Here is a 19,421-nt window from a genome sequence, read left to right as displayed (position 1 = left end):
ACCAAAATATTATTGTTATGCACCTTTCTTCATTTTGTAAGTGCTTTGTCTTCTGGTACTTGAAATGTCAGAGGGAATAGGATGCATGCAGTTTCTGTCTTAAAGCTACAGGTAGCAAACACCCTGAGTGTGCACCCAGAAGAATTGGTTAAGAAGTCATAGAAGGATCAAAACAGGTCTCATAGTTTGGGTGCATGAAGATTATAATCTTTGTATGCAATAGACCATATGATAGTAAAATGATTCCTTTTTGGCTTTTATAAGCAATAGTATTCAATTACAACATTTAAATTGTAGATAGATATTGGGGGCACCTGGGTGGCTCATTTGGTAAAGTGTCCGACTCTTGATTTTGGCTCAGGTCATGATCTCCCATTTCATGAGTTCGACCCCCACATTGGACTCTGTGCTGACAGTGCAGAGCCTGCTTAGGATTCTCTTTCTCTGCCCTCCCTTCCTCCCTCTCTCTCTTTCTTTCTCTCTCTCAATAAATAAACATAAAAAAATAAATTATGGGTGTTGGCCCATTGGTAGGGGGCAAAGTTTTGCCTTTTTTTTTAATGTTTATTTATTTTTGAGGGAGGGTGGACAGAGGATCCGAAATGGGCTCCATGTTGACAGCAGAGACCCTGATGTGGAGCTCGAACTCCCCAACCACAAGATGATGACCAGAGCCGGAGTCAGACACTCAACTGACTGAGCCATCTGGGCACCCCAATTTTTTGTTTGTTTTTTTCTTTTCTAGGTCTATCTGTACTTCCCAAAAGTTATATAGTGTCATTTTTACCACACCAATATAGAATGCTGCCTCAAAAGTGGTTGGTCTTTTTTTAAATGTGTATCACATTTATTTATTTATTTATCTATTTATTTATTTATTTTCCCAAGTTTTTATTTAAATTTCAGTTAACATACAATATAATATTAGTTTCAGGTATAGAATTTAGTAATTCAACACTTGCATACCACACCTGGTGCTCATCACAACAAGTGGCCTCCTTAATTCCAACATCACCTACTCAACCCACCTCCTCCAACTGCACCCCATCATCTCCCCTCTGGTAACAACCATCAATTTGTTCTCTACACTTAAGAGTCTGTTTCTTGGTTTTCCTCTCTTTCTCCCGCCATGTTCATTTGTTTTGTTTCTTAAATTCCACATAAGAGTGAAATCATATGGTATTTGTCTCTCTGACTGACTTATTTCGCATAGCATAATACTTTTTAGCTCCATCCACATCAGATGTCAAGATTTCATTCTTTTTTATTCCACCATATCCTCTTTTTTTTAATCTTTATTTTTGAGAGAGAGAGAGAGAGAGAGGGACAGAGTGGAAGCTGGGGAGGAACAGAGAGAGAGAGAGAGAGAGAGAGAGAGAGAGACATGAATCTGAAGCAGGCTCCAGGGCCTGAGCCGACAGCACAGAGCCTGACATGGGGCTGGAACTCATGAACCACGAGTTCACAACCTGAGCCAAAGTCAGACACTTAACCGACTGAGCCACCCCGGTGCCCCTGTTCCACCACATCTTTGTTACCCATTCATCAGTTGATTGACATTTGGGCTCTTTCCATAATTTGGCTGTTGTTGATAATGTTGCTATAAACATTGGGGTGCAGGTATTGCTTCAAGTTAGTATTCTTAGTATTCTTATATCCTTTGGGTAAATACCTAGTGTCATTGCTGATGATAGGGTAGTTCTATTTTTAACTTTTTCAGGAACTTCCATATTGTTTTCCACCAACAGTATAAGAGGGCTCCCCTTTCTCTGCATCATCACTTACACGTGTTTTTTTCTGTGTTGTTAATTTTAGCCATTATGATTGGTGTGAGGTGATATCTCATTGTAGTTTTGATTTGTATTTCCATGGTGTTGAGCATCTTTTCATGTGTCTGTTAGCCATCTGTATGTTTTCTTTGGAAAAATTTCTATTCATGTCTTCTGCTGTCAGCACAGAGCCTGATGTGAGGCTGGATCTCACATACCTTGAGATCATGACCTGAGCTGAAATCAAGAGTTGGACACTTAACCACCTGAGCCACCCAGGCACCTCCCTTCTCCCCATTTCTTAACTGGATTATTTGTTTTTTGGATGTTGAATTTGATAAGTTCTTTATAGATTTTGGGTACTAACCCTTTATCAGATACGTCATTTGCAAATGTCTTCTCCCATTTTGAAGGTTGCTTTTTAGTTTTGTTGTTTCCTTCACTGTGTGGAAGCTTTTTATCTTGATGAGGTCCCAATAGTTCGTATTTGCTTTTCTTTCCCTTGCCTCTGGAACAAGTAAGAAGTTGCTCCGGCGGCCAAGGTCAAAGACGTTGCTGCTTCTGTTCTCCTGTAGGATTTTGAGGGTTTCCTGTCTCACATTTAGGTCTTTCATCCATTTCGAATTTATTTTTGTGTATGGTGTAAGAAAGTGGTCCAGTTTCATTCTTTTGCATGTTGCTGTCTGGTTTTCCCAGCACCATTTATTGAAGAGACTGTCTTTTTTCCATCGGATATTCTTTCCTGCTTTGTCAAAGATTAGTTGACCATATAGTTGAGTGCATTTCTGGGTTTTCTGTTCTATTCCACTGATCTGTGTGTCTGTTTTTATGCCAGTACCATACTGTCTTGATGACTACAGCTTTGTAATACAGCTTGAAGTCCGGAATTGAGAGGCTTCCAGCTTTGCTTTTTCTTTTTTAAGATTACTTTGGCTATGCAGGATCTTTTGCAGTCCCATTCAAATTTTAGGATTGTTCTAGCTCTGTGAAAAAGGCTGTTGATATTTTGATAGGGGTTGCATTAAATGTGTAGATTGGGTGGTGTAGACATTTTAACAGTATTTGTTCTTCTAACCCATGAGCATGGAAGGTGGGGGGAAGTTTTTAAAACCTTGTGACTCTAAGTTGAAAGCATGCTAGATCATAACACTTAATGACCTGGTTTCCCTCTCTAAACAAGAAACACACTCACCTGCTATATGTATATTGTATACATGTATATATTTAAAGGTAATAATATTAGGAAGACCAGTGAGATTTTGGATTTAAAAATGTCTCAGATTAAAAGACAAGCTCCTAAATGGGAGAAGATATTTGCAGATGATGTCTCTGATACAGGGTTAGTATCCAAAATATATAAAGAACTGATATAGCTCAACACTCAAAAAACAAATAATCCAATTTAAAAAATGGGCAGAAGACATGAACAGGCATTTCTCCAAAGCAGACATATGGATGGCCAACAAATACATGAAAAGATGCTCAACATCACTCATCATCAGGGAAATGCAAATCAAGACTATAATGAGATATCACCGCACACCTATCAGAATGGCTAAATTAAAATACTTACCTTCAGATTAAAATACTTACCTTCAGGGGTGCCTGGGTGGCTCAGTCGGGTAAGCGTCCGACTTCCACTGAGGTCATGATCTCATGGTTCGTGGGTTCAAGCCCCGCATTGGGCTCTGTGCTGACAGCTCAGAGCCTGGAGCCTGCTTCAGATTTTGTGTCTCCCTCTCTCTCTGCTTCTCCCCCACTTGCTCTCTCTCTCTCTCTCTCTCTCTCTCAAAAATAAAGATTAAAAAAAATTTTTTTAAATACTTACCTTCAAAAAGACTAGCTGTGTGAGTAACCCTTCCTCCACCCTTTTTACCCTCATTCTTCCTCCATGCAGGAAAAGGGAAGCTTTGTTAGGACTTGTTCATATGAATATAAAATATCACACCAAATGGCAGCATGTGTGAATGTTAATGGCACTTTAGTTAATTTGTAGGATTGCTTCTTACAGGATTTTTAAGTATAGTCCATTGAGAGAAAAATTACATTTTGTCCTTCTCTAATCAACTTGATATAACTACTTAAATAATGACTGTTTTATCCCAAAATCAGCTGAGAACATAATACTAGGACTGGTATCTTTAAAGGTTTGAACTTTGATATTTGTTCATGAGGAGCCTTCTGTAAAGAGCTAAAAATACTTTTAGGAGTGGTAGGTGCTGAAGATGGTACATGATCACAGGCGTCAACTTAAAGTCAAGCAGTAGTAACTTGTTCATGGAATGTGTTGTCTCTGATTTCTGCCCTTTCCCTTCCCCTTGATTACAGAGAGGTACAGAAAGCAGTCAACACTGCCCAGGGCTTGTTTCAGAGATGGACAGAGCTCCTCCAGGACCCCTCCACAGCAACAAGGGAAGAAATCGACTGGACCACCAATGAGCTGAGAAACAACCTCCGGAGCATAGAGTGGGATCTGGAGGACCTTGACGAGACCATCAATATCCTTCTCTATGGTGCCTGTGCCTCTGGGATGGACAGAAAAATGAACACATTTTTGTCCAGGTGTCTCAAGTACATAGATTAGATATTTCCTTTTCTAGTTGATTGATGTTGCTCTTCTTTGTACCATGATACACTCAAAATAGTTGCCCAGTGAGCTAAGGTTTAGGGGCCACGTTCTTCTACGGTGCATGATAACTCAGGCAGTGTGGAGACAGTGTAGTGCAGTGGTTATAAGCTCAGACCCTGGAGTCAGATTGTGTGTTCAAGCCCTAACTATACCAGTTACTATCTGTTTGACTTGGAGCGTTGTTCTCTGCTTCAGTTTCCTCTTCAGTAGAAAGTTAGGATAATAGTAGTACCTAGCTCATAGGATTGTTGGAAGTGTAGCAGGTAGAGTATGGTGCCTGACGCACAGTGAGCTTCTGTGTTAGCGGTCATTATTACATAGAGGTGTATACAGGCCAGTGTTATACGTTGTTGATTAGAAATCAAAAGAAGATCCTTTTGTGGATTGTCTTCTTCCAATTCAGGAGGTGATGCTAGAATGCCAGTGTCCATCGGAGAAGCATTCTAAACCATCCAGTTGCATTTGGTAAAAGCAGATCTGTTACATTTAAGTCATGCTGTTGATGTTAAAGAAGTGCACTGACCTGACTGACGAACCAGAGAACTGTAAAAGCTGAACTATGTGGCCTTTTCTCAGGTGGAAAAATTCCAGCCAATCAAAAACGTTGATGGTATGCCAGCTGCACGTTCTCAGTTCTCTTTTGTTCTTTCAGTAAGTGTGACCTAGGAAACCGGCTTTCGTCAGAATCACTCCATAGCGTGGGTTCATGTGCAGTTGATGTGTGGACTGCATAATTTATATGTATTTCTGTTAATCATAATGACCCTGGGTGCCTTTTAAATTACTATTTTTTAAGTTTATTTATTGATTTTTTGAGAGAACGAGTGTGTGCACAAGCAAGGGAGGGGGGCACAAGCAAGGGAGAGAGAGGACGAGAAAATCCCAAGCAGGCTCTGCACTGTCAGTGCAGAGCCCCATGTGGGGCTCAAACCCACGAACCATGAGATCATGACCTGAGCTGAGGTCAAGAGTCGGTTGCTTAACCGTCTGAGCCACCCAGGCGTCCTCTTTTTAAATTATTTTTAAAAAACAAGCATGTTCTTTAAAATTAGTGGAACAAAATATGTGAGAGGATGGGATCAAAAGCACAGATACAGGAAGATCCGTCTTCCCTTGAGATGGAAGAAGACAAGATTGGGGAGACAGAAATTACGAGAGAAAGAGGAGATACTGTGGGTTCGGTTCCAGATCACCACAGTCAAGTGAGTATCGCAATAAAGCAAGTCAAGTGAAGTTTTGGGGTTTCTCTGTGCATAGAAGTGATGTCGACACTAGACTGTACTCTGTTAAGTGTGCAATAGGATGTTGTCTAAAAACAGTGTATATACTTTAATTTAAAAATACTTTATTGCTGGGGTGCCTGGCTGACTCAGTTGGTAAAGCACGTGTCTCTTGATCTCGGGATTGTAAATTTGAGCCCCATGTTGGGTGTAGAGATTACTTAAAAATAAAATCTTTAACATAAAAATATTGCTGAAAAATCCTAGTCATCATCTGAGCTTTCAGTGAGTTACAACCACAGATCACCATAACCAATATAACAGTGAAAAAGCTTGAAATATTGCTAGAATTACCAAAAGGTGACACAGAGACACAAAGGGAACAAATGCTGTTGGAAAAATGGTACCAATAGACTTGCTTGACACTGGGTTGCCACAAACCTTCAATTGGTAAAACACACAGTGTCTACTAAGTGCAGTAAAACAAAGCACAATAAAATGAAGTATGCTGTTTTCATCACGCATTCAGCAAGTAATCCCTGAGTGTGCCATGTATTTTGTTAGTTACTGGGATGGGACTGATGAGCAGAACAGTGTACTGGCCCTCATGGAATTTATGGTGGGGAGTAGTGAGGAGCTCTGGGGACAGGGGAACAGACATTAATCAGAATAACACAAATGTCTATTTGCAAACTGTAAGAGAAAAGTACAGAGAGCCATGTGAGTGTCTGACATGGGGCAGCAGGACCAGGCTGGGGGTGAGGAGATCAGGGGAAGCTTCACTGAAGAAGCCTCGATCTCTAGATTCGTAAGCAGGGTTAGCTTCTTGCCATAAGAGGAGTGGTTTGGAATAGCAGATGAAACAGGTTTTCAGAGCTGTCATGGGAAAGGTGATCTGGAGTCAGAAAAGAATAGATACAAAGTGCTGGCAGGTCTCTGGAAGAGCCCAGCTCAGCTGTGGTCAGACTGCCATGGATTTATAGTGAACCCAGTCAGCAGTCTTAACCCGGAGGGTCTTCTCCACTTTGAGGCATGGAGATCCTCATAGCTGTGGGAAGAGAGTTTGAGAATGATGTGCGTCAAGTTGCCTGTGTGTTCAGAGACATCGAGCCAGATTTTATTGCTTGCCTGTGAGAGATTCTGTGGTTTAACATGATGTCGTTTGTTAGACTTTTGATGATGAAATTGCTTTACCTTGACTCTTTGACCCACGCATAGTTGAAGCAAACCCTAGAAAATTCAACCTTGATGCGACTGAATTGAGTATAAGAAAAACCTTCATCACAAGCACTCGGCAAGTTGTCAGGGTAAGGAATATGAGCTTACTGTGTTATTTGTGCAAGAAATAGCCAAACTGCTTTTCTTAATTGTAAACTAATAGGTCGACTCTGAAACCACTTTTTAGTATGAATTAAATGCCGCTTTCCATCATAATTTCTCTGATTCAAAGACAGAAATTTGTTTCTAGTATTGTCAGGCTTATTTCTTGGAGCAAAATGGAGAGAGTAGATGCCTGGCCCTGGGGAAGTTACTTTAAGGGTGTCCTACTTGGCCATAGCTCTCATTCCTCCAAACCAGTTCTCTTGTTTCCTCTTTATTTCTTGCTCTACTGCGTTTTTGGACAAAAGGAAGAATTACCATTGTAGAAACCATTTGGTTCCTTGATGGATTGGTAATCACTTTGCATTGTGCAGAGTGACTCTTACCAGGTTTGGATAGCGGCCTCTTCCACCATCTGAATTGCTTCTGGAACTTTTGCAACCCGTGTTACTGACATTTCCATATACAACTGCTTGACAGCCTTTCGGGAGCTGTCCAGAGCAAGCATCCATCAAGAGTGTTAAAAGCCAGTCCAAGTTGAACAAATCTTTAGTCTCAAATTACATAGCTAATAATCTATTGTTAAAAAAAAAAAAACCTAAGAGAAAATATCATTTAAGTCAAATCCTGTATCCTTGAGATATGTTTGTATTTGAAACTATATGGCTAAGCCGTTTGATTAGCATAACTAGATGTAAGAGAACCAGCTGTCTTTAACATATGTACTAGAAAGCAGCTTCCTTGAATAAAAAGACTTGGGATCATACCAGCGCTAACATATGGCTTTTTAAGAGTCATCTTAGGCAGGAACCTTGGTATGTGTTTGCCAAAAACTTTATGTCATGTGATTTCCTTTTGAAATTATTTCAGATGGTAGGTTATCACTGAACTTTAACTATTCTTGTTTCTTCTTTTATTCATTAGTTGCCTTTCTATATACATATATCTAAATTATTTTTAAATAAGGCCATACTTTAATGGGCCTCATATTTTTGGACCTGGGTGCCCCATCTATATACACTGAGCATTTGAATTAGACACTCTTAATTTCTAGCCAGTTCAGAACACTGTTCTAATAAGGAAGCCTTTTATTCCAATAAGGTAAATCTCCAATTACTTATTTGATACATACGGTTTGCTTTTCTATTTTTTGTAATAGATTTTCTGAAAGACACTTCTGTAGATGTTAGTATTTAAATGGTGCCTTGCAGTGAAGCATATATCCCTGACCTTAATCATTATATTTATTCTTTCTGCAAAATAGTACTACTTGTAAGTTTTGCAAATTGAAATTCAGAGGTAAGTATATTGAAAGTTAAGTTAATTGGTATAACTGGAAGTAGAAACTGAAGTTCATTTTGAAAAGCTTTTTAAAGTGTATTCTTTGATAGAACTGTTTAAAATCAAGTCCATGCTTCATAATGCTGCAGCCCTTCTAGGGTTGAGGTCTAAATCATACTCCACTGTATCATCCAACTGAGTATTGTAGAGTTTTTAGTCATTCTTGTTTTAATTGTGACTCCTTTTTGGAAAGCTGTTACTGTTTGCTAGTTGTAGGTTAACAGTACCTAATTGAGCTTTTGTTGATCTCATTTTAATAAATTCTAATTGAAATCCTTCAGAAGAGAAGGACATAGTAATGAGGCTTACTTGAATTTTTTTTCTTAAAGCACCATGTGTTGATTGAATATTATTGCATTTGGGGGGCGCCTGGGTGGCTCAGTCGGTTAAGCATCTAACTTCAGCTCGGGTCATGATCTTGCGGTTTGTGAGCTCGAGCCCCACGTCAGGCTCTGTGCTGACGGCTCAGAGCATGGAGCCTGCTTCGGATTCTGTGTCTCCTTCTCTTTCTGCCCCTCCCCAACTTGTGCTCTGTGTCTCTCTGTCTATCAAAAATAAATAAATGTAAAAAAAATTGTTTTAATTAAAAAAATATTACTGCATTTGACTAAGCAGTATTTGCAGGGTTTTTTTTTATGTTTATTTATTTATTTTGAGAGAGAGAGAAAGCGAATGCATGCAAGGGAGGGGCAGAGAGAGAGAGGGAGAGAGAGAATCCCAACCAGGCTTCTCGCTGACATAGGGTTCCATCCCATGAACCGTGAGATCATGACCTGAGCTGAGATTAAGAAAGAGACACTTACCCTACTGAGTCTCTAGTTAAGCAGTATTTATATACTGAGATCTCTGGGTTCTAGTTGGAGGAGGTAGAGTAGGATCAGAGAGTTAGGAGATTTGGGAAAAGAAACCTATGACCAAGCTCAGGTTTGGGATGTGTATATCACAAGCTTACATAAAGTCCTCTGTTATCCTGTTATCAGTACGTTTTCGTTTATTTGCTCCAAAAGGAGTACATTTTGATCCACAGCTTTCTCCTTCTTAGGCAGGAGAGTTGGTAACACATTGTACATTTGTGTGTGTGGTTGTTCTGTCTGAAGAATTACATCTTTCCCTCATTTTTCCTTGCAATTCATGTCCATTGGCTTTGCTTTTAGAAGCATCCCTGGTTTCAAGAGTCTTGTTTGTGTGTTTTCCCAAGTGTCTTTGAAGTTTATGTAGTTTTTACTAAGTTTTGCTGGCAGTTTTTATTGAAGAGAGCAAAAATATTTTTGTGTGTGTGTAAATAGCCTTTGATATTTTTGAAGTAATCATTTTTATATTTGTGGGGTCACCTACACATCGGAGATCTTGCATGTGAAATCTTTGTGTTGTGGAAATATGTTCCAGAAGTGACTTTCTCTTAACTTAGTAGCAGAAGGTTTTGAAGTATATGGCAGAGGCACAGGGAATGAACTGTGAGGACACCTGAGTTCTAGGCTCATTTGTGACCTTAATAAATTTTCATCATGGCAAGTGATTTAGCCTCTCTGGCTCTATGTTTTCTTTATCAATTAAATGGTCCTCACAGACATTCTCTCTAACTTTCAAAGATGATGAGAACTGTACTCCTTGCGAAAAAAAATCCAACTTGTTCCAACCCAAGAATTGTTTCCATTTCATTGTAAGTCAAGATAGACATGGTTAACCAAAAAGGGGAGGTGTACAATGTGGACAGAGATGACGTTGGGATGTGTGACCTCTGAGTGCTGAGTACTGGGATGTATGGTGTCCCATTCACTCAGTCTGGAAGACACCATGAAATGGGAACAGGAGCATAAGTAACTAGGACATTTATTGTGTTGTGGGTTTTTTTTTTTTGTTTTTTTGTTTTTTTTGACAGACGAACCAAATTGTAATGGTATTAGCTGCTTCTGGACTGCTGGTTCTAAACTTCATGTGTTAGAAAGAAGATGACTGATTACCTTTTTGCCTGATAGGTTGTTACAGAATGCTTAACAGTGTTCGGTGACTTAGCTTAAAATTCCAAATCCTAATAAGGAGGCTAGTGGCTGATAACTTTTAACGGACATAGAAACAAATGGCGACTAGAAGTGAAAGCCTGGCTGTTTTACCTGCTGTCGTGGCCACACAGGACACGCGCTGCACAGCCATTGGACGAGTCACTCGCCATCAGGGCTAACGGCCCCTCCACATATATTTTAGTAAGCAGACACTTTAAAAACCTGGAGCTTTTAAATACGTATTTCATAGGGGCGCCTGGGTGGCTCAGTCGGTTAAGCGGCCGACTTCGGCTCAGGTCATGATCTCGAGGTCCGTGAGTCCGAGCCCCACGTCGGGCTCTGTGCTGACAGCTCAGAGCCTGGAGCCTGTTTCAGATTCTGTGTCTCCCTCTCTCTGACCCTCCCCCGTTCATGCTCTGTCTCTCTCTGTCTCAAAAATAAATAAACGTTTAAAAAAAATTTTTTTTTAAATAAATACGTATTTCATTAAAGTAATGCATGTTCATGAAGGAAAATTAGAAAAGTTTATAAGAGGAGAAAATAGAAAAAAGAAATCTAAGCTCCAAATAATGAACACAACCTTTGCTATATTTTCTCATGGTGATTTTCTTCTCAGTGTATGATAGTTGTATTTTTACAGTTGTGATCATAGTGTTAAGCCATCATAAGCATTTTGTATTTTAATTTTTAAAATTAAAGGCAATTCATACTTGCTATTTTTAAAATGCAAATAATTTTGCTGGATGAGAAAGGTAAAAAATGCCCCTCCATTCTGTCATTCCACTCCCTGCAAATAATCGCTATTAACAGTTTTACATATTTCCTCTAGTCATTATATGACATAGAAATAGACTCTTTTAAAACAAAAAAATTTTTGGGGCGCCTGGGTGGCGCAGTCGGTTAAGCGTCCGACTTCAGCCAGGTCACGATCTTGCGGTCCGTGAGTTCGAGCCCCGCGTCAGGCTCTGGGCTGATGGCTCGGAGCCTGGAGCCTGTTTCCGATTCTGTGTCTCCCTCTCTCTCTGCCCCTCCCCCGTTCATGCTCTGTCTCTCTCTGTCCCAAAAATAAATAAAAACGTTGAAAAAAAAAAAAAATTAAAAAAACAAAAAAAAAAAAACAAAAAAAATTTTTTTAAATGTTTGTTTATTTTTGAGAGAGACAGAGACAAAGTGTGAATGGGGGAGGGGCAGAGAGAAAGGGAGACAGAATCCCGAGCAGGCTCTAGGCTCTGAGCAAGCTGTCAGCACAGAGCCCAACATGGGGCTCGAACTCACAAACCATAAGATCATGACCCGAGCCGAAGCTGGACACTCAACCAACTGAGCCACCCAGGCACCCCTGAAATAGACTCTTAAAAGAAATGGCACATTAGTCTGAGTTTACTCTAAGTTACTATTCTCTTCTTGGGACATGCTGCTTTTTTCTATTTTTCTTTCCTATTATAAATAGCACTGCAGTGTACATCTTTGCTTTTTTTCTGGTATATATTTTATACTGTTCTTTTTTTAAGATTTTATTTTTAAGTAATCCCCACACCCACCATGGGGCTCTACCTCACAACCCTCAGATCAAGAGTTGCATGCTCTACTGACTGAGCCAGCCAGGCGCCCCTTTTATATTGTTTTCTTAAAATAAATCCTAATAGTGGAATTGCTAGGTCAAGGCCGTGAATATTTGACACAAATATCAAGGCTCCTGTTACAAAATGTCAAGTTTTTTCAGTTAGTCCAGTTTACTTTCCAGCCATTGTTCCAGAGCAGCAGTTTTTTTTTGTTTTTTTTTTTTTACATTTTTATTGAAGTACAAAAATAGAGAAAAGTGCATGTATCCCAGGTACACAGCTTGAAGAGTTTGTAAACTGGTGACAGCCATGGAAGCATTCCAGAGCATTCCCAGCACCCCTAGAAGCCTCCTTGTGCGCCTTTACGGTCTCTACTTCCCTGTTCACTGTGCTGACTTCTTTTTTTTTTTTCTTTTCATTTTTTTAATGTTTATTTTTGAGAGACAGAGCACGAGCAGGGGAGGGGGCAGAGAGAGAAGGAGACACAGAATCCGAAGCAGGCTCCAGGCTCTGAGGTGTCAGCACAGAGCCTGACGTGGGGCTCAAACTCACAAACTGTGAGATCATGACCCGAGCTGAAGTTGGATACTTAACCAACTAAGCCGCCCAGGTGCCCCACACTGTCCTGACTTCTAACAGCAAAAACACGTTCTACAGATAAAGTTCAAGGTTTAATTGAACTTCAGTTATTTTTTCCATACATGTTTGGATACATGTTGATATTTTCATTATTTCTTTATGCAAGTAATGTTCACTGTTTTTTTTTTACGCTATTATAAAATGTATTAAGTGCATTTTTAAAGCATATGTTATCCCACCAGTGAACATTTAACACCACCCCAGGTGACTCACTGAGGTAAATCTCACACATTTAAGAAACATGGCTTATACCACTGAATTCCCTTTGTTTTAAATAAGCCAATATCTGTATGTTCATGGTGGGTGCTTTTTTTTTTTTTTTTTAACTAAGTATATTTTTCTCAGTTTCTATGGGTGGCCATTTTTTTTAATTTTTTTTTTTTTTTGAGGTTTGTGAACAGCGAAATAGGTAGAGAATTCTAGAATTTCTGGGTCAACTGGACCCTAGACAGAACACCCCTCGGATGTGCTACCTACCCAGTGTCATTTCCAAGGGCTCACATATCCTCTTGTTGAAGGCCCCCAACAGAGGGGGTTTGCTCCTTCTGGATGCACCCTTAGATGGGCAGCACTGGGAGGGACATAGTGACAGGTTATAGTAAAATGATCTCTTTACCTTTGCTCTGCTGGATTAATAACATTTTTTTCTACAGAATACCCGAAGTGATCTCCTAAAACATGAACCAGAATACTCCATGGCCATGCTTAAAATACTTTAATGCTTCTCATTTGCCTTTGCACAGGGGCCTGCAATCTATGACCCATGAGATCTAAGAACAGTTCTACATTTTTTAAAGTATAGTTAGAAAACGTGCACGCGCGCGCGCACACACACACACACACACACACACACACCAGTGTATGATGGGCTGAATATTTAATATTTACTCCTTTACAAACAAAGTTTGCCAGCCCCTGCCTCAGAATAAAATCTAAGCAGCCTGAAGGGCCTGCACGTTTGGCCAGCCTTCTCTTCTGTCCCCTAGCCCGAAACACGCAGCTGGCTCCTTGGACCACCCTGGCCTGCTTTCTCAAGAGCCAAAGGCACTGAGCTGTTTCCCACCTCCAGGCTTTTGTATTTGCTGTTCCCTTTGCCCAGATTTCCCGGCCTTTAGTTCTTTCTGTGGTTGACTCATTCTTGCCCTTCAGGTCTCGATTCCACTGTCCCCCCTATCCTATGCCTCTAGAGTGGCATTCATCACCCACTCAGTTCCAGCCCTGTTTATTCCCCTCCTTCCCAACACAGCAACCACTTTGTTGACTTATCTGTGGGATTACTGTTTGCCTTTTCTCCACCATAGTGTCGGCTTCATGTGGGCAGGGACCCGGCCTGTATTGCTCACTGCTGTACGTGGGCACGTATTAGGCTTTAGTGAGCATTTGGTGAGCGTAAAAATGGGTGCTGGGAAAGTTGAAGCAAGGTGGTTATTATTCAGACTGCCCATAGGAATTAGGAAAACCGTGGCACTGTCTCATCTGCTGTTCACTTGTCATGCGTCTTGGAAAAAGTTTCTGAGCGCCTAATCCCTCAACATTTGCATCTATAAAATAGCCTACTTGCCAACAGAAAGTTATGAAGTTATTTTGGCAGCATTTATGTTTTTAAAGAAAAATTGTATTACAGCAATCGTACTCAATTCAAATAATTTTAAAGGATATTGGGTTGTGGTTAAATATGATAAGGAAAATGGCTCATATTTAATCAGGTGTTTTACTTCAGAGTAAGTAATGGGTCCATTCATTTTTCTTTCCATACAAAATTATTTTTTAATGTTTATTTTTGAGAGAGAGACAGAGCTTGAGCAGGGGAGGGGCAGAGAGAGAGGGACACACAGAATCCAAAGCAGGCTCCAGGCTCTAAGCTGTCAGCACAGACCCTGACGCCAGGCCCAAACCCACAAGCAGTGAGATCATGACCTGAGCTGAAGTCAGACACTTACCTGACTGAGCCACCCAAGCATCCCTTTACAAAATTATTTTTGATACTGCTCTGGAAATTCACTCTTGGATTAGAATAGTCTATACTTCACATGAATCCAACCCAGAAATAAAATAAGATAGAATACGAGGAAGTATTCTCTGGTGTTTAATGATAGATCTACTTTATCCTAAAGTGCATGATTTTTCACATGTATTCTGTTTGAAGATCTCAGTCCTTGAGCACAGGTTCTTGAGTTTGTGTCCCAGGATTGCCGTTTACTGACCGTGTGACCTTAAGAGAGTATCTCAGCCTTTGTAGATCTCAAACTCCTCACCTGTAAAGCAGAAATAATACCAGCTTCATAGAGTTGTTATGAAAATTCAGTGATAAATGTAAGTGTTCGGTGGTGTTTCTGACCCGTGGTTGGTACTCAGGAAATCCCAGCTCCCTTCCTCTGTCTTTCTCTTTAAATTTAGTATCCAGGTTATGCCCTTTTAAAGGAATGCCAGTCCCACTATTTTATTTCCTTTATTTTTGAGACTTTAAAGAATGCTGTCTTTTTGTTTTAAAAATTTCATAATAATGTATGTGTATTTTGCTAGCATGTAAAATATTAACCATGATATTGTTTAATCTGAGGGTATTCGTTTGTTTTCTGGTCTTCTCCTTACCTCATTAGGACATGAAGGATCACATGTCACCTTCCTCTGTGCAGGCATTAGCTGAACGAAAAAACAGACAGGTGAGTAAACATCTGAATACACAACATCAGTCAAAGAAAATAGCATGGTTAGATATTTGTAATTAAAAAATGCTGATGTCTGCATATTGTGTTTTTAAGCAGAGGACATGTACACGCTGAGCCTGGAGTGAGGTCGGCAGGTGTGAGAAAGACTGGTCAGCTGCCCCTCCGCTCCCTCACACCCTCTGGCTCTCTCATCTGGGCTCCCATAGCTCCCTCTGCTTATCCTTGTAGCCCCCACCACACGGCATTTCTTCTGGACATGTCGTGCATGTTCCGTGTGCAAGGCTCTGTTAAGTGCTGTAATTGCTCCGTTTCCTGTCTTTTTCTCTGCTGGACCCCATGCTCCTTGAAAGTGAGGAACAGTTTGTGTCACAGGCTGTTTTTAAATCTCTGGCTGCTGTTACATTGCCCATAGAACTTACTAGACATCGAATGAGTGAAATTTTATGTAAAGACACTGGAGGAAACTTAATGTGTGTTAAATTAATGTAACGTGTGAATTTAAGTCCTTCGTCATTTTAAGTATTTTTATTTTATTTTTAAAAATTTTTATTTATTTTTGAGAGAGACAGAGTGTGAGTGGGGGAGGGGTGGAGAGAGAGGGAGACACAGAATCCGACGCAGTCTCCAAACTCTGAGCTGTCAGCACAGAGCCCGACCTGAGCCAAAGTCGGACATTTAACCAACTGAGCCACCCACGTGCCCCTTAAATATTTTTTTGACATGAGGTCTAGTTTCTATTAGTTATTACATATACCTCATGCAATCTCATTTCAGAAACCAAAGCACAGATAATGACATATCAAAAATAAAAGCTACAAGAGACCAGTCCTTGGATTTTAAGTATCTTTTTAAAGTTAGATGCTTTGTGTAGACATTTCTTTCTGACTGATAAAATAAAATAAAATAGTTTTAAAAAATGTACAACAGGGGCACCTGGGTGGCTCAGTCGGTTAAGCGTCAGACCCTGGATTTTGGCTCAAGTCATGATCTCACAATTTGTGAGATCGAGCCCCATGTCTTTGCACTGTCAGCACAGAGATTCTCTTGGGATTCTCTCTCCCTCTCCTTCTGCCCCATCTCCCCGCCCCCCCTCAAATAAATACTTAATACACACACACACACACACACACACATACACACACACACACACACCAGTCACCTAAAATTTAGATTTAACTTCAGTTCCGTTCAGACTCCATAAAGTTACCAGTAGTCCATTTAGTAGACTGTTAACTCCAGAATCAGCTCATCATTTTTAACCAACTGGATATCAGTAAGTCCTTACTTTATACCTGCACGTGTTTGTTGACCCACTTAATTTTGAAAACAAGTATTGTAAGAGCTCAAAGAAAGGGAGGGGGCTCTCCAGATATCACCTAACTTAATTTTCCTGTTTCCTTTCTCGCATTTCATTTTTCAAGTCATTGTTGTGTTTTATTTTCTTCCTGTCTACCTCCCTTCCTCTTAACGGTGCAATGAGGAAAAGCCAGTGACTGACCTGGTCCATCTGGCACTAGCTCTTGGGAGAAGCCGAGGGTCTGGCCATAGCTAGCTAGTTTTGAAGTTCCCTTTTTGTCTCCACTTCAGCTCACAGGAGCTGAGTGACCTAAGGTAGTTGTGACAGTGAGATCGGGAACTCTTGGCCTCCATTACCCTGAACTTGAATTGTTTTATTCCCCAATAGTAGAAGTTGAGCTGACATACACAAACTGTGTAGTTACACATTGCCTTTCCAAGTGTGGACTGGAATTTTGTTTTCAGTGTTGCGTGAAACGTCATAGGGTCACAAATTGTCAAAGAATCGCAGGGCCGGTTTTCTGTACGCACTCAGGCAGGCAGGCCTCGCTGCTTCCTGCCAGATCAGGTGCTGTGCTACCCCGGCTGAGCTGGGACCTCTGGCTCTGGCACCTGCACACAGGCTGGTCCTCCAGTGCCCTGGGCCCTTGCCGTCTCCTTTCCCATTAAAACAGAGTCCTGGAAGTCAGACTGGTGAAATCTAAGCTGCTTCACAGTAAAGCATAGACGACTGTTAACGGTGTGACATATGTCCGCCTGAGTGTAGACCATGGATGCGCTAGAAAAATAGCCCTGATTGTGTCACCAGGAGCACACCAGGCTGGTGGAGCCCCCAGTTCTCTGTCGGTAGCCTAATGATGCACTATATATAGCCTTATTCTGACCTTGAAAAAATTGTCACTAGGCCCCACTGCCCTCCTTAGAGATTCTTAGAGTCTTCAGCTCAGAAGGAGCAGGATCTCTTCAACTTGACAACCCTACAATCAGGGCAGGGCAGGGCCATCTTCAAAAGGCCTCGGGTCTGCTTCCTGCAGAGGCCAGGTTGCTAAGGACTGCTGGAGGCTCTCCTGTGCCCTGGTCCCCTTCTCATAATCACCTCAGCACTTAGGCTCTGTCTTCGGAGCTTTGCCAAGCCCAGTCCCCAAAGTGTGGCCCTTTGACCAAATTCAGCTCTGAGCATCAGGTGAAGTGGGCCACGTCAGTCCCGAGGGGCTAGTAAAGGGCTTTTCAGACAGAGAAGCGAGTAATCAGTTAGGCTTTTAACAGTTCCGGAGATACAAAGTACCCGGTAAGAAGATCTGGCAACCGCACAAGGAGAAAGAATCTTAGTCAGCAGCATCTTCTGGCTCTTTATGCAGGACTGGTGTGAGCAGTAACTTTGACCAACTAGTCAGACAGGATTGTGGGGCTCCCAGTCCGAGCCCGCAGCCGAGAATGAGCTTTCCCATTCCTGACAGGCCTTTTCATGGAAGGGAGACTTATCCTTTTTCCAGACTTATCCTGTTCTGGCTACAAACTTCCTTGAATTCATATTGGGAAACCTGACCCTGGTGAAGAGCTCTAACTTCAGGCCCAGCACTCGCCTGGGTTATCAGGATCAGGCACTCATTCGTGGCCATGTCCGCCTGTGAAGCAACCCCCAGGTCCTATCTGGGAAGCCTGTAGCCCTTTCGTTCAACTGGAAGAGCACTGGGATTTATGTATGGGTTAAACTGAAGAGACATTGGTGGTTCTTGGGGCTTCTGTGTGTGAGAGGCTGTGACTTAGCTTCTTATCATACTAGGGCGCTCTCCCACCTCCTTCCAAAACAAAACCCCAGAAACTTCCCTGGCTCACACTTGAATAAAAAGGATTCTAGATCTGTGGGATTACACTAGAACCTGTGAGTCTCTGGTGAACTTCCCAGGGTAGGAAGAGCTGACCTACAGAGACTGAGTGCTTTTACATTATGTAGTGTGTACAGATGGGCACTTGTTGGTTTGAAGTTGACATTTATTTGCATTTTAATGGGACCAAAGGCCATTTTTTAGTCCCATTGGGAAAGCTTGGAGGCAGCGGGTGCCCTTCCCGGCATTCCTGAAATTGTGCCACACAGGCACCAACCTCCACCACCACACAAAAGGCTGACCCGGTGGAAAATGCACCGTGAGCAGTATGAGAACTCTTTATGTCCCTGCTGTGGAGCATTTATGCAGATAGTAATGGCTTGTTTCCCGCCCCCCCCAACCTGGCTGCCCCGTCCCGCTGTCACAGGCGCTGCTAGGGGACAGTGGTGGTCAGAACTGGAGTGCCGGAACGACGGAGAAGTATGTGCGCCTCGACCGCGAGCTCCAGTTAGCCAACTCCCATTTCATCGAGGAGCAGCAGGCCCAGCAGCAGGTACCCAAGGGCCCGTAGGCTGCGGTGGGAGCCAGGCCCTCCCTCCGTCCACTGCCAGCAGGTGTGTGTGTGGGGGGGGGAGGACTTGTCTTGCGGCGGCCTGCGTCCGCCTGTGCCGTGAACCTCCTTCGGAGCACGACCTTGTCAAGAGATCCAAGCTTGATTAGCTCTCTCAGGAAAAGCAGACCAGACATCCACAACTGACAGACAAGGCCATTGATTGAAAAAAACAAAACACAAAAAACTAGCAACCTCTTTCCCCGCCTCCACTTTTATACTCCGTTTTTTGTTCATTTCAACAAAGGCACTTTCAGAAAAATTGAGTCCTTGTTTTTTCATTGAAAATCTATTATATGTAAAAATAATTGCTTTGGTGGAGGTTATACAGCAGAAAGAAAGCGAGGTTGGTTATATTCACATTGTTGCTTTTGATATGTAGTTGTATTTTAAAAAGGAAGCTGAGAACAATGTATCTGGGGATTTGAGGGTTTTCTACGCATTGAAACTACTGGTTCTTAAATGCGAAGTTGTATGTATACATGTAGGACTGTGTGTTCTCTTTCCATTAGCATGTCTGTTTAACCAGTTGTCTACTTA

At 41.6% G+C, this 19,421-nt stretch overlaps 1 protein-coding gene across 2 annotated transcripts in view; it reads left to right on the top strand.

Annotated features, from left to right (window-relative positions):
• STX6 (syntaxin 6) overlaps positions 1-19,421 on the top strand; it is a 51,752-nt gene that overhangs the window by 16,744 nt on the left and 15,587 nt on the right. For both annotated transcript variants that reach the window (XR_006961628.1, XM_047076862.1), the window contains exons 2-5: positions 4,098-4,267; positions 6,831-6,925; positions 15,081-15,143; positions 18,699-18,824. Coding sequence is in view for 1 of the 2 variants with exons in the window: in XM_047076862.1 (XP_046932818.1) it covers positions 4,098-4,267; positions 6,831-6,925; positions 15,081-15,143; positions 18,699-18,824 (454 nt within the window). In the remaining variant the exon portion in view is untranslated. The remainder of the gene's footprint in view (positions 1-4,097; positions 4,268-6,830; positions 6,926-15,080; positions 15,144-18,698; positions 18,825-19,421) is intronic.

This window comes from Lynx rufus, unplaced genomic scaffold, assembly GCF_022079265.1.
Source record: "Lynx rufus isolate CCGP_SWC_20201006 ecotype Redwood Valley unplaced genomic scaffold, mLynRuf1.p SCAF_15, whole genome shotgun sequence".
NCBI classification, from domain to species: Eukaryota; Metazoa; Chordata; class Mammalia; order Carnivora; family Felidae; genus Lynx; species Lynx rufus.
This window is presented reverse-complemented; position numbering and strand designations above follow the sequence as displayed.